This window comes from Dama dama, chromosome 19 (genome assembly GCF_033118175.1).
Source record: "Dama dama isolate Ldn47 chromosome 19, ASM3311817v1, whole genome shotgun sequence".
NCBI classification, from domain to species: Eukaryota; Metazoa; Chordata; class Mammalia; order Artiodactyla; family Cervidae; genus Dama; species Dama dama.
The window spans coordinates 32,113,237-32,128,389 of record NC_083699.1 but is presented as its reverse complement, the minus strand read 5'-3'; the positions used below and the strand labels follow the sequence as shown (position 1 = coordinate 32,128,389).

The 15,153-nt window shown below is 37.1% G+C and overlaps 1 protein-coding gene across 2 annotated transcripts; it reads right to left on the bottom strand.

Moving 5' to 3' along the window:
- Nucleotides 1-724: 724 nt before the first annotated feature.
- Nucleotides 725-15,083, bottom strand: NDUFB5 (NADH:ubiquinone oxidoreductase subunit B5). 2 transcript variants are annotated; one of them, XM_061166633.1, is made up of 6 exons: nucleotides 14,898-15,071; nucleotides 7,695-7,783; nucleotides 7,074-7,140; nucleotides 6,252-6,313; nucleotides 5,120-5,226; nucleotides 725-1,398 (listed from the first exon to the last, which is right to left on the bottom strand). In XM_061166633.1, exons 1-6 carry the CDS (start codon nucleotides 15,019-15,021, stop codon nucleotides 1,278-1,280), a joined length of 570 nt encoding a protein of 189 aa, XP_061022616.1. In that variant the 5' UTR covers nucleotides 15,022-15,071; the 3' UTR covers nucleotides 725-1,277. The 2 variants fall into 2 exon arrangements, with proteins under 2 accessions (XP_061022616.1, XP_061022617.1); XM_061166634.1 differs by lacking the exon at nucleotides 5,120-5,226 and having other exon boundaries at nucleotides 14,898-15,083.
- Nucleotides 15,084-15,153: the final 70 nt, after the last annotated feature.

The window sequence follows — 15,153 nt, the reverse complement described above, 5'->3', positions numbered from 1 at the left end:
AAGGAGAAAATAAAGAACGTGGGTGTAGCATCATTAATAATTTCCTCTGACAAGACTTATCTGCTTCCATGCTCCTTCCCCTTCTCCTACAAAACTGAATGGTTCATGCAAGCAGGGACTCAGGGATAGGACATCTTTCTCTCAAACATTCTGGCAGAATTATGAGGTGGTAATTCGATTATTTCAGAAATCCTCAGATCAAAATCTGCAAGTAGCTGGGTGAGGCAGCCCTCTTCTGGGGAAATAAGAAAATGCAACCACACCAAAGGATGATGGCTGGATTGTAAACAGTCCTTAGGGCACAAGGTTATTCAAAAGCTATTCAATGAAAATGAATTTTTGAAGCTAAAAGTTCATTTTGGAAGTTGAAGCATTAAGTATGTGTCTAAAGTCTCTGAGCTTCAATTTCTCATCTGTAAAATGCAGAAAGTAATACTACCTCCTAAGGTCATTTTGAAAATAATGTGAATAATGTGCAGTTATTCAGCACAGTGCTCAGCAGACAGTAAATGCTTAAAGGACGACAGCCATTATTTTAGCTTTTACTCATTTCATAATTTTTTGCAGTGATAATTTTACCTTGTGGAACCTCTCCAGTGTTTACAAAATAAGACCCTAAGGAATACTGCATATTGCATCTAAAAAAAAAAAATGAACACATGTATATATTTAAAAAGAACAATTTATGGCTAAAAACCATGAAAACATTAAAGTTTGAGATCTGTTCACTGAAAAATTGTTTATTAAGATGTTAATGTTTTATATAGTTGATGCAACATATGTATAACTTAAAATTCTGAGTTGCCCTTGAGTAGTAATCCAGGTATCTGTAACACTCACATGTATGTAAATTGCATATTTCCTGATATTCAACATAGATTTCTCTAACTTCCATTTATCAGACAAGTAAAACATTAATCTTTCAAAGCTACACCTTTACGAGTTCACAATTCCAATTTTCTGAATTTTTTTTATCATATTTAAACCTTCTTAAAAGAGGAAACAGAAAGCCCCAAACCAGACACCTGAATCTGCCTTTCACAATATATATCAAATCATCATGATGTACACTTTAAACATCTTACAACTTCATCAGTTACACCTCAGTAAAGCTGAGGAAAAAACTGAAATCACACACAAAACAGCCTTAATCTGAACCAATATTGAGAAACAGAGCAATGAAAATGATCTTTTATCACACAGAAAAAATACAGAATATATTTAGTAATTTATTTTCACCTAAATACAGTATACTTTGTATTTAGAGAAATGAAAGATTAGTTGTCAGGTGTTGCTTTTGGAGAACGATCAACAAGTGCCTTATCGATGGTCGGATACTGAAACCAGGGGCCATCGCCTCTTGCTCGCATTAATCTTCGTACTTCCAGCTCCTTTAATCTGTAAGAAATAGAATAGTGATGTTGTGATTACAGCATTTCCAAATATAAATTTAATGAATTATCTCTGTGAAGAACCACCATTTGAGAGTCTTGCTTTTGTGTAAAATATAATGTCCCTCCACAGATCCATGTGTATGCATATATCTGATACACACCTATAAGCAAAATTTGGGACTTATTTTGGCTTTTATTATCTTGCTTTTGTAGTTAGCCAATGAATATTATTTCTAATCACTCAAGCATCACTTGAAATGATAATGAATTCTCTCCTCCTGTCCCTATTCTTTGTCTGGGCAAATCACTTTCACTTGAACAGTGGTAATGCATTTCCTGTCTTCTTGCCTTTTAAATGTTAGGAGAGTCATTTACAGAATGTCTACTATTATGACTACCTGTTGTGCCAAATGCTAGGAATTAAAAGAGGAACAGGCCTTCCTGGAAGAGCTCGCATGCCGTCTATACTGGCTGCCCATCACTATTAGGACAGAAAACCCTTTGAGAGCAGGGACAGTATTTCATTCACCAGCCACCAACATCACACTGAGCCTGGTCAACACTGGACAGACCATCAATATTGGTAAAGAAAAGGAAAAGCAGGATAAAGAAAAACATTCTCCAGCTCTAAGATCTACTTATCCGTTCTCATCCTTCTTCACAAACTGAATAATCTCTGCTCTAGAAAGATAGGTTTCTTCTTTCACAGCCAAGCCTTTGCATAAACTACCACACATTCCTGGAATAATCCCTTTTCCATCAGGCCTTTTACTTTCCATTTTTATAGACTTCATAGATAATAACTGTTTACATCACTGGAAACTTATCATAGTTATTTATTCACTTTATTAATCTTAACCAGCTTGCCAACCCAATCTATGACAGATAATATATCTTTGTGGTAGTATAAGATAATATATTTATTAAGAAACCATATTTCTCTTTTGGGGAGATTAAATATAATCTTTTTTCTTTTTTACTCTTGCATTCAAAATGTAAGTAATTAAAATATTCATCACAGAGGACTGGTTAAACAAATTATGGTTCACCCATATAATGAATAGCCTACACACCTGTTAAAAAGAATGAGGGAAATCTACACACATAGTAACATGGAAAGGAGAGAGCAGATATACTGTTAGGTTAAAAAAACAAGGTATAAAATGAATATGTGTAGCATCTTCCCATTTCATTAAAAAACAGAAAAAAGCATTTGTGACTGTGTATATATACACATGCATACGGTATTAAAAATTGTGGAGGATCGAAACTAATAGTTATCTCCCTATGGAAGACAGTCCCTTCCTATTTTATGCCTTTCATTTACTCTTCAGTTTTCTACACACCTAAACATGTATTTTTTAAAAAACTGTAGATACTCCCCATTCCATGCTCACACTGGCATTTTTCTTTTAGGGGTAAAAGTCAGGGTCCTGCTTTTATTTTTAATTTGTTTTAAAATTATTCAGGATCTCCATACGTCTAAGAAATTTTAGAATCTTGTGTTTTACCAAAGGTATATGTCTGAAGTTCAAAAATGTCCAAAGTTAACCAAATATGAAGCATAATGCTGTTCCACACTCTTAAATACTTAATGACAGTTTTATATGGTAACTACATGTACATGTAATTTTACATCCAGAAAACAAGCTAATCATATGTTCATTTAATCATTTAAATATTCTTCAATATCATAGCAATTTTTGTAAACTACAAAGTTAAAACAGAACGAATGGGAAGTAGATCAGTGTAGCCTGGGGTCAAGAGTAGAGGAAGGGAGGTTGACTGAAGGGACAGGAAAGAGACTCACCAGGTGATCAAAATGACCTGATGGTGGTGATTACAGTTTGTTTTTGTCAAAACTCACTGAACTAACGGGTACATTTGACTGTGTGTAAACCTCACTCCAAATAGCAAAATAAATCTCAAATAAGATCATATTTAAGAGTAGCAAAAGGAAATATGAGCAAACATTACAAAAATAATTTGGCACTTGTATATTTACTTATTTTGTTACTCCCGGAGATGTATACATGACATACAATTCCAGAAGCTAAAGAAAAAGACTGACAAACCTAAGGATAATCAAACAAACAAATATATATAAAGTAATTAAAGTATCAGTATCTAGTAAGTGTTCAAAATATTTTAGGTATTACTGTATTGTTATCTGAAACATAAAAAACACTATGTTGCAAAAAAATTCCACCGTCAGAAGACAAATGACAAGCCAGAGAAAACAAACCTGCAACAAAAACAAAAGGGGTTATTTTAATCAATGCACAAGTTAGTAGAAAAATGGGCAATTTATAAAAAAGAAACACAAACAACCAATAGACAATGAAAAAATACAGAATTGAAATGATGAGATAACATTTTAATTTTGCTATCTTACGAGCAAAAATATTTAGGTTTGATAAATTCCTTTATTGGGAAAGGTATGGAGAAACAGAATTACTTACTATGTATTGATGACAGGAAAGACAACTGGTACAACTTTTTAAAGAGGAATGTGACAGTAGCTATCTAAAATGGAAAGCATGGGCTTCCCTTGTGGCTCAGTGGTAGAGAACCTGCCTGTCAAAGCAGGAGATACAGGTTCGATCCCTGGTCTGGGAAGATCCCACATGCCTTGGAGCAACTAAGCCTGTGTGCCACAACTACTGGACCAGTGCTCTGGAGCCCGCATGCCCCAACTACTGAAGCCCGAGCACCCCAGAGCCCATGTTCTACAACAAGAGAGGCTACCGCAATGAGAAGCCTGTGCATCACAACTGGGGAGTGGTCCCTGCTTGTCACCACCTACAGAAAAGCCTGCACAGCAAAGACGACCCAGCGCAGCCAAAAATAAACAAATAAATTTTTTAAAAAATGTAAAGCATAACATTTGGTTAACAGAGCCAGTGCTAGGAATTTATATTCCAGATATATTGAATAAATATGCAAAATATATGCATAAGGATATTCAGCACAGCACAATGTACAATATCACAAAACTTGAAAAGAGCCTAAATACCAACAATAGGTCCCCTACTGGTTAAAAAAATTAAGGCACATCCATGCAGTGCAACCATTAGAAAGCATGGAGTATACTTTTACAGGAAGATCATCAAGATACAGCAGGCCCTCCCTATCTTCGGAGCGCTGACTGTTCCACACCATCTTATACAGGGACTGGAGCAGCCTCAGATTTTTGATATCTGCTGGAGGTCCTGGAACCAATCTCTCACAGATACCAAGGGATGACTATGTGTTTACATGAAATGAAGAAACCACACTGAACAGTGTTGGTAACAGGATTCCATTTGTGTTAATACATTTTGTAAATGATATATACAATATATATTTTTAATGTATAAAATTTTTTCTAGGAATGTATACAATAAATCATTATTAAATAGTGGTCATCTTGAAGGATCAGATTGGGTGCAGAAGAAAAGGGAATTGTGGAGAGAAGGGGAAGGAGAGGGCTGCTTTGCACTTAAGAGTCAGGACATTTCAAAAAAAGAATTCCTTGTAATCTGACAGATATTATCTGCTAATAGTCTACTAGTCTCCAATGCATCATCTCTACTCTAAAGAGATTGATCCTCTCGCCATCTTCACCCTTTTACACAGAGCATCTTACAGTGTTGAAGAAATAGTTTTATTCAATTTCTTCCTGTGGTTTGCAACTGTAGGAAAGGATTTTCTTCCCTGCACTCTACTCCCCACCCTTCTTTTACCGTAATTCAGCCTTTTCAGCTTCAATTTGAAGGATAGCCATTGTTCTTTCATAATTCTTTTCAGGAGCATCAAAGAAAGTTCGGGCAATCCATCTTGATATAGGATGCTACAAGAGAAAATTTGTTTTAAGATTAGTGTCTAAAAAGTATGTCACTTTTCCAATGTACTGTTTTCCTAAAATGATCATCGCAAGTTAATCAGTAACACTTTTATGTAATTCATTCTGTAGATACCATATTTGTCTTCATTTACAGGTGAGCAAATTCTACAAGGCTGTACAGTTACTAGGTTGCAGTGTCTGGACTCAGGCCAGGCTGACTCCAAAATTTTGCTAATTCTTATTACACTATGCTCTGAGTATCTTAAGTGGCAGATTTCAGAGTGAAAGCGGGGTTTGGTGATCTCAAAATGGAGCTGTTTTTACCAGTGAGCAAAGAGAAGCTAACTGTATGGCTTTACCTCAGATTTAATAATGAAATATTTCTTTTCTAAAATATAATTCATTCAGAAAACAAAACATGGAAACACACACTGTAATCAAGGCCATCTAACTACAACACTTGTAAAGACAAGTAACAGAATTAATCTGGGACTGTAGTAGCAATGACAGTATGGTAAAATGATTAATTCATAGTACAGGCTTTGGAGTCAAGGCCCTCTAGGTACCAATACCGACCCTATCCCTGAAACAGGTCACCTACCTCCTTTTAAGATTCAGTTTCCTCAGCTTTAAAGTGGGAAAAATAATAACCATTTACATGGAATGAAATAATATTTGCAAAACACTATCAAAGTGCCTGCTATACAGTAAGTATTCAAAAAATGACAGCCAGCATTAGTATCAGGACAATTTTTTCCTATGGTGTAGAACATAGGATAAATTCTGTTATTATGCTAGATTAATAACATAGTACAGAGTCGGTCTTTAAAAAACCATGAAGCTTAAGGTAATACAACAATGCAGATAATTACCCAAAGAAGTTGCTTATAAAAAGTGAACACAAAATGCATCATTTACTTGATATAAAAAACTGAATTTAAAACTGTATCACAATTGCTAAATTAAGCTATTAACCAGTACATTGATAAGGCACCTAACCCTGAAAATAACTTTCAGTGACCTATACCAACCTTGAAATATTCCCAGTGTTCTGGGATGTAGCCTTCTGGAATTTCTGCTAACTCAGCTTCACCTATTAAGAGAAAACAGTGATGTTCAACTTTAGTAACAGGAGTTTATGTTAATTCTTCACCATTTAAATAAGAAACCTATCTCTTGTGGTTTTAAAGAACCTTTTGTTTTGTAGCAACAAAGATATCTAATATTTTAAATTTACTTCAATCTGGTGGAAAATCATTCACCATTTTTTAAGATGTCTTCTATGTGTAAGGCTTTACATATAGGCATTATACAAGAGTTCTCATTTTGTTTTTATTTAGTGTAACAAGATATAAAAAAAACAAATTATTCCTCTGAGTTTTCCTAAAACTCGTAGACAAAATATTCAAGGATTCAAGTTTTAGAAGTACTTTGAGCAGAATTTTCCAGGAAAACCTAGTATTTACTGTCATTCACAAATCCATTCTTTTAAGAAGATTATAACTTAAAATATTCCGGGATGGATAAAAAAATTTCTTCTATCCCTCAGCTTGTCTTCCACCTGTATTTCTGTTTTCCTTATTCAGACTTATCAAAGCTGGTTTGAGAAGGTGGAAGAAGTCAGGTCTTTAATGTGGTCTATAGAGTCAGTGACCTTAAAGGTTTTTTGGGGGAAAAAAGTTAGAAAAAGAACCACCATACATTACTGCAGATTAAGATTTGGTTGAAGTGAAGTCTCATGCTTAAGCTTTTTATGTAAAGAACTTTTCCTTCTAATACCATAATTTCTTTTTTATATTAATGTATACAGGTCTTAAAAACTTACTAGTCTAGTCAGTGGGGAAGATACTCACCAATGAATACATTTATCAAAGTTATGCCAATTGCTACTGGAATCCCAGTCAACAAAATGTAGAATCTCTGTTAAGATTAAAAAAGAAAAAAAAAGTTTTCACATAACTGTTTCCTATCTTTCCTCATACTCAACTGTATATTTGCTTCACTCTCTGAGATCAATGTTCCCAAACAACAAAGAATTAAAAAATCATCTCAAAATAATGGAGTTACATATTTAAAGAAGTCCTTCAATAAGTTCTTTGCTAATTTAAAGAATATTTTAGCAATACAAATAATTATTACCAAATGAATCCATTTTCAGTTTTAAAATTTATAGACTGGGAGGGGGGCAAGGAACACAGATGATTATTTCAAAACCCCATAATCTTGAGAAGAAAGAAATAGTTCAATTTATTCCTCCAATATGTCTGAATTTTTCTTGAAAAAAGGAAAGTCTCACTAATTTAAAAATAAATTCAATAACAAACCAGACCTTACTACAAAATCTCAATATTTTTTGAGAAAAGGAATATTCATTTACAAAACAAAATCTTTTATAAAATGAAAGATGTTTTCTATATAGGAAAAAAAAATCCTATTTACACGTAGAGTTTAGTTCAACCAAAGTTTTAACTTACCAGTAATTTCAAAAAACGTCTGTCATAGAATCCGGAAGGCTTGATGATAAACAGTCTTTTCCCATGGTCCCCACTGTGTCGCACAGGAGCTAAAAATATTAAGTTACCCTGTTATACACAAGGCTTATACGGATATATTGTTATATTTGGAGATAAAAATCAGATTATAAGAAAATTTACATGCATAAATGTTTAATGTGAATCATGATAAAGCATCTCTTCTCTGCCAAAATATATATGTGTGTGTTTAAGATGTACTGTCCTAAACTTTAACTCTCATTTTTATTCAACATTTTCATCAAATTTATTCATCAATATTCAAGATATTTATTGAAAAAATATCTAAATGATTATTTGAATTTGTTCCAGTAGCAGGTAGGAAGATCAGACCCTCTTGGTGGATCACAGAACTCTTTGTTTATCTCTGCAATAAATATGTGCTAATGCTGTAACAGAAATTAATTTAAATTGCCACATATGATGAGGAAATATACATTAGGGACTTGATGCAAAATAAATGGAAAGATAATTATTCAACACTTCTCCAGCAGGAATTTGAACTATTAAAGGAATTTCAGTCATAACAGAGGTCAGAAAGGTTGTACCCACTGCTCAAACTTCAATGTCAGGAATGACCTCCCCCCTCCTGAAATCTACTGTTTAGACCCAGATGACTTCTTATCCTCTAAGAAACCAAATGCTTCCCAACCAAGATGAGAGCTCTCCTACCTCTGAACTGCTGTATACTCTACTGGTGTGCAAACCTGCTTTAATTGCCCCCACTGAAATATAAGTACCTTGAAAACAAGGACTGTCTTTTAAAATTTGCTATCACCTCCAGCAGCTTGAACAATGAACTTAGAAGGTTAATTCACAAGAGAATTAGAAGCTAGCATGAATTTACTAAGTATAAATCATACTACTAAGGCCTCTAAAATAACAAGAAAATCTGACAAGGTAAGTATGTAGTTCGATAAATCATTTGAAAGATAAATAGAAATTTTTGTGGAGGAGATTAAAAAAATGGGTTGGATAATAGTACAAACTACTCACTAATTCATTATTATTTAAGTGCCCACTATATACAGGTCTTTGCTAGGTATATAGCATAAAAGGTATATAGATCCTGCTGGGAGAGAAAAAGTAGATAACAAATTACAAATCTATAAGGACAACAAAGGAAAGAAAGGAATACAGTCTCAGAAAAGAACAGGCCCTAATTAAAGTTCCTCTTTAGACAGGTTGGTGGAGTCTAGGGGAGTACAAGGAAGGTACATTATAAGCCGAGAGAAGTAGCAAGTTAGATAAAATTGGTAATGGGCAACTGGTCATTGGGCATCCTGATCATACCCAAAAGGTACGGATTACTTAATGCAGTAACCTGCCAAAGGGTTCTCTCACGATTTCTATGAATGGCCTAGATGAGGTGGAGATGGTATTCCTGACATTACAGAGCTACTGCTTTAAGAGTTGCTACCACACCAATGATGAAATAGGATCCTCCCCAAATCCCTCCTACTGCATTTACAAAATGCTGAATCTCAAAGGATTAAGTATAGTAAGTGGGAAGTCCTGTCTGAACCATCCAGAAATTTGGCTGCTCACAACTTAAGAAAAGTCATTGGTGGAAGTTCCCTGGTGGCCCAGTGGTGAGGATTCTGGGCTTCCACTGCTGTGGCCCAGGTTCAGTCCCTGGTCTGGGAACTGAGATCTGGCAAGCTCTATGGTGCGAGCAAAAAAGAAAAAGAAAGAAAAGTCACTAGTGTCATGTGGTTACCAAAAAACCTCAAAGGTAATCCAATCTTAATCTGATGTACCAGAAATACAGGGTCAAAACAGAAGGAGCCCTCAACCCACCTCTTAATTAGACCTGCTGAAGCGTGTCCATCCCAGAGTACACTGTTTTAGAGGGACAATCTGGAGCATGCCCCAAGTTGGGCAACTAGGATGGCAAACACACTGGAAACTGACCTGCTGAAAGAACGGAAGCTTACTGGTCTACCAAAAAGAAGTGAGGATGGAGACCAGACAAGTGTCTTTAAATAGCTGAGGGCTGTCAACTGACAGCGGCTGTACTGAACCGAAAGGAAGAACTAGGATCAATGTGTGAAAGACTATTTTTAGCTTAATACAAGAAAGAAGTTTCTGACAATTTTAGCAGTTGAAAATAAAACTGAACTGCCTCTCCACCCGCACCCCCCCACTCTGAAGTTATTTGAGTGTCAATAATGGAATATAACAATGCATACTACAGGGGATTGGCCTAGAAGATTTCTAAGGTCTTTTCTCTCAAAGAATCTGACAGATGGCTCCTCTTAGAATAAAAAGAGATATCTTTCCTACTGATCAATCTCAATGATTTCCTTCCATCATCAAGAACTCCTTCCTGCTTTCACGTTTTTGCCCTTACTTTCCCCTTTGCCTGAAAGCCTTTCCTTAGGCTCTTTGAATGGCCACCTCCTCATTCCATCCTTCAGAGATAAGATCAAATGTCACCTCTTCAAAGAAGTCTTCTCTGACTACCCTATCCAAAGCTGGTCGCCAACTTATTCTCCTTAATGTCATTTGGTTACTTCCTTTAGAACAATAAGCGCTAAGCTGAATTATTCAGTACTGTATCTCCAGTGCTCTTTAGTGCCTGCAAGTGGCAGGAGCTCCCTATCACTGAATTTACATTTATTAAGTAAATAAAAAATTGGGAGGGAATCCTTCTTTAGGCCCTGAAAGTAAACCCAGAAAAGACAGTATAGTCTCAACTTTCTCTTTCAGACAGAAACACATACACACACAAACACACACACAAGGATTAAACTCTATGTAGGGTTTTAGGGACAACTGTTTACGAATGCAAGTATTAATAAATACAGAAACTATAATAGAAAAAAAAATTATGGAAGGAAGCTTGGACTGGCTGCATTCTAGCAACATTAAACAGTAATGTAAACTTCTTGCTTTCTTTGCATATTAATTACCCTACTGTTGAGCAACAAATATTCATGTCATTAAATGTACCAGATAACTGTTATACTATTAACTGTTCTAAAAGATACCTCATAGCACTAAACTCTTTTCATGATTTGTTGTTGTATTAACAGTAGGACCATCTGCTTACAGTCTAAAATCACTAGCGTGAACACTGCTTACAACCAGCTGGCTGGTAGGATTTCTGGAACTCAGATCCTTCTGCCACAAAAACAGGCATTTTCTACCACTCTCTAAAGCCTGGAATTTCTCAATTAGGTATTCATTAATTATGTGGAAGGTTTCAATAACCATTTTTTTTAAATGCAAATAACTTCAGAAAGTTATGTTGTGGACAACTGTGATACTTGTGAAGATCAAATAGTTCAATGTAAGATTTTTGTGTGTGTCTCTAAGACAACCCCCAAAACTAAATTTTTTTCCCTCATTCTCTGACTATTCCCAGTAAATTGTACCACCAACTCAAATACCCAGGCTAAAAATCTCATTTTTCTTCCTACACCTCATCCATCAGTTGTCAAGGCCTCTTGATTCTAAAATTCAAACTTTCCATTTCTCTCCGTGCCCACTTCACCTCACTGGCTTAAGTAATCAACACGCTTGATAAGTCAACCAATATTCAGATGCATCTTCCTAAAACATACTACTGATGCTGCTCTTCTGCTGAATACTCTCGGCTGCCTACCAAATTGTTAAGATACTTTGGCTTTGTATTCAGCATGTATGTGCTAAGTCGCTTCAGTCGTTCATATCTGAATCTTTGCAACCCCACGGACTGTAGCCTGCCAGGCTCCTCTGTCCATGGGATTCTCCAGGCAAGAATACTGGAGTGGGTTGCTGTGCCCTCCTTCAGGGATCTTCCCAACCCAGTGATCGAACCAGCGTCTCTCCTGTATGGGCAGGTGGTTTTTTTTTTTTTTTTTTTTTTTACCACTAGTGCCATCTGGAAGTCCTTTTGTATTCACCCCCTCCCCTAATGTGGTCCTGACTTCCCCTTTTGCAGCCTGCTCTCTCAAAACCTACCTATTCCAAGAGCCCCATTTTCAGATGTATCAGAAAACACATCCTTTACTTTTCTGACAGTTACACCTCTTAAAACTGTCCCTAGAATCTATTAACATGCCCCATCATCCATGTCCGAACTCAGTCCACGTGACTTTTGTTTATAAAATCATTTTAATACTCTTCTCAGGTTTTAAAGTCATAACATATGGACATCAGCCTTCAACACAAAAGTTCTCTGCAGCTGAGGAGAGAATTTAAGCTCGTTTCTAGAATCTATTGATGTTTGACATTTAATAATTTAATTAAATAGAGCACTTTAATCTGTGCTGAGGGTGATGATAACATGGCAGTACTAAATGTTTAAGAAAGTTGTGGCCACAGGGCCTTGAAGAAGGTATTGCTTGGTGCTGCAGATCCTTTCCACTCACTCTTTACCACTACCTTTGAGGTAAGTTAAAATTATCACTCTCTTTTTTTTTTTTCACTCTCTTTTTTAAAACAGTTCTTATGGTAAGATACATTTATTTCAAAATAACATTTCTAGAAAGATGCAAAATCATGCGGAAGCACATCTCAGGGTTATAAGTACTTGTCAGTGAAAATAAGACTGGTTTTATTTTCCTGTTAAGTCAACAGAATATAAGCACATTTGTAGTAAAAATCCTCTCTTAAAAAAAAAAAAAAGAAATCCTCTATTTTTAAAGATGAAGAACTGTAGGTTCAGAGTAATTAAGTGTCTTTTACTTAACTTCCCAGATGAGATGACCCAAATTCACAGAATCATTGAATTCTGGATCCAGAGTTGAAACCTAGGCAGCAGAGACATTACTTTGTCAACAAAGGTCCATCTAGCCAAGGCTATAGTTTTTCCAATGGTCATGTATGGATGTGAGAGTTGGACTGTGAAGAAAGCTGAGCGCTGAAGAATTGATGCTTTTGAACTGTGGTGTTGGAGAAGACTCTGGAGCATCCCCTGAACTGCAAGGAGATCCAACCAGTCCATCCTAAAGGAGATCAGTCCTGGGTGTCCATTGGAAGGACTGATGTTGAAGCTGAAACTCCAGTACTTTGGCCACCTCACGCAAATAGCTGGCTCATTTGAAAAGACCCTGATGCTGGGAAAGACTGAGGGCAGGAGAAGGGGACGACAGAGGATGAAATGGTTGGATGGCATCACCGACTCAATGGACTTGGGTTTGGGTAAACTCTGGGAGTTGGTGGTGGACAGGGAGGCCTGGCGTGCTGCGGTTTATGGGGTCGCAAAGAGTCGGACACGACTGAGAGACTGAATTGAACTGAACAGTTCAGCTCCAGAGGAAACAAAAGCAGACAAGGTTGTCTACTCTGCTGGATCTTACATTCTCAGAGAGGCAGCAAATGTGTGCGGGCGTGCCTGTATGCGCTCAATTGCTTAGTTGTATCCAACTCTTTGTGACCCCATGGACTGTAGCCGGCCAGGCTTCTCTGTTCATGGGATTGTCCAGGCAGGAACACTGAAGTGGGTTGCTATTTCCTTCTCCAGGGGATCTGCCTGACCCAGAGATCAAACCACGTCTCTTGCATCTCCTGTACTGGCAGGCGGATTATTTACTACTGTGCCACCTGGGCAGCCCAGAGGCAGGCATAAACAATATAAAGCAGATTATGAACTTTTATTCCACAGTGACAGATTAGGCTTCACACGCAAAATACCTTTGAAAACAGGTTCACAGCTAAAACACAGTAACACTCACTACAGCTATTATATCCTTTTCTGCTCTCAGTGGAAAGGGTGTAGATTACCTGCTAGGATCCTTCCAGAACTTCAAGAACGGGGAGTAGTGTATAAACAGAATCTAGGAGTGAAATTTTACCTCTGTTTATCTCCAGATACGCATGATCAAACACTATGGGGCAGCAGGGGGTATATGAAGAGGATATGTGTAATCAGAAAAGACTTACAAAGGATTTTTATCAAGGAATGTGAGCACATGTGGCTTTGTAGCAGGTTCAAATTCCTGCTGGAAATTCATTGAATACCATTGGTCCTTTCCATCATTTTTCCACTAAGTCCCTATGTATAACGCCTCTTCATGTGAAATGACATAACTCAAATTAAATTGGGAGAAGAGCAGTAAACAGAAAAGGATATTTTTAAGTCAGAGAAGAACCTTTCTGCCTTTAAATTTCACTTCTTCTGTATCTACATCTATTGTATAGGACAATTAGCTTACAGCACATTTTCGATCAAGAGGATTAAATGAATATCATTAATATATGTATGGTGTCCAGCACATAATACATGCTCAGTAAGTGTTAGCTGTCATTATTATTATTCAGTTTAATACAGTAGTGCACTGTTTTTGTAATAATTGAGTCACAGTTTCCTCATCTGTAAAATGGGGATAATAACATTGTATTCACTCTGCAGAAACCAAGAGGGAATCAAACAGACTAAATGCAAAGCATCTGATGCTTTGCGATTATTATTATGATTATTCATTCCCCTAGAGTTCAGTCCACAGTCTCCAAGAGGCTCCAAATAACCCTTCCACGACTGCCCTGACTTTCCTAGGACCTAGGAAAAAGCCTATGATCTTTATATAGATCCCCTCCTCTCTAAACAGACATTAAAAATAATTATTTTGTGACTGCATTGATATAAAACGAATACAATTCAGGCTAGATTTACCATCACATACACATTAACATTACAGTCCTTTACCTTCTGATTTTAAAAGAAATGTAAATGAAAACATTTTCGTGGACACCTGAAAGTATCATGAAGGCGGATCACTGTGCCTAGAGAATGAGTTAGCCCCGAGCTCTCCACCTGACCATATATTACCACTTAGCATCGGCAGGACCCTCAGCAACAGGACTTCCACCTTGTGAGAGTAAAATCTAGCGCAGGTGCAAGATACAAAGAATCGTGTGCCTGAGAAACAGAGGTCTTAGTTCTTTGCTTTCTAACCTCAGCTTCATGCACAAATTAGCAACAGGATAGGTGAGTGACAAAGTGTGTCAAAAATTCTGATTACTGACTTAAATACGATCGACCTGATTACTTCAGGAAAGCCCTAAGTTTCCTCACACAGCTTATGCTCCTTCTCACAAATCCCAAATCCTCAATTTATTCCCGGCTCCCTCTGGATTCCACCAAGGTCACCCGGGAAGAGCCCTCCATCTCTCCTCCCGCGTTCCCTAATCTCGCTTTCTCTCAGAGCTAGTACCCACCGACAGTCTTCGGAAAGTCACGGGTGAGGAAGCCTCCGAATCCAAGTCGAGTGCCAAGACGGCGGCCGGACAGAGCGGCCACTGCAGAAACCGAAGCCCGATGCAAAAGACTCATCGCCGCCATGGCTACTACGGGCAAGAGAACAGCGGCGGAGAGTAACGGAGGCCGAGAGAGCCAATCTTCCAAAGAGGGCGAAGCCGGAAAGGGGCCATGTTGACTGAGGGCAAAGTCAATTCCCTTTCTCGCCTTCCGGTC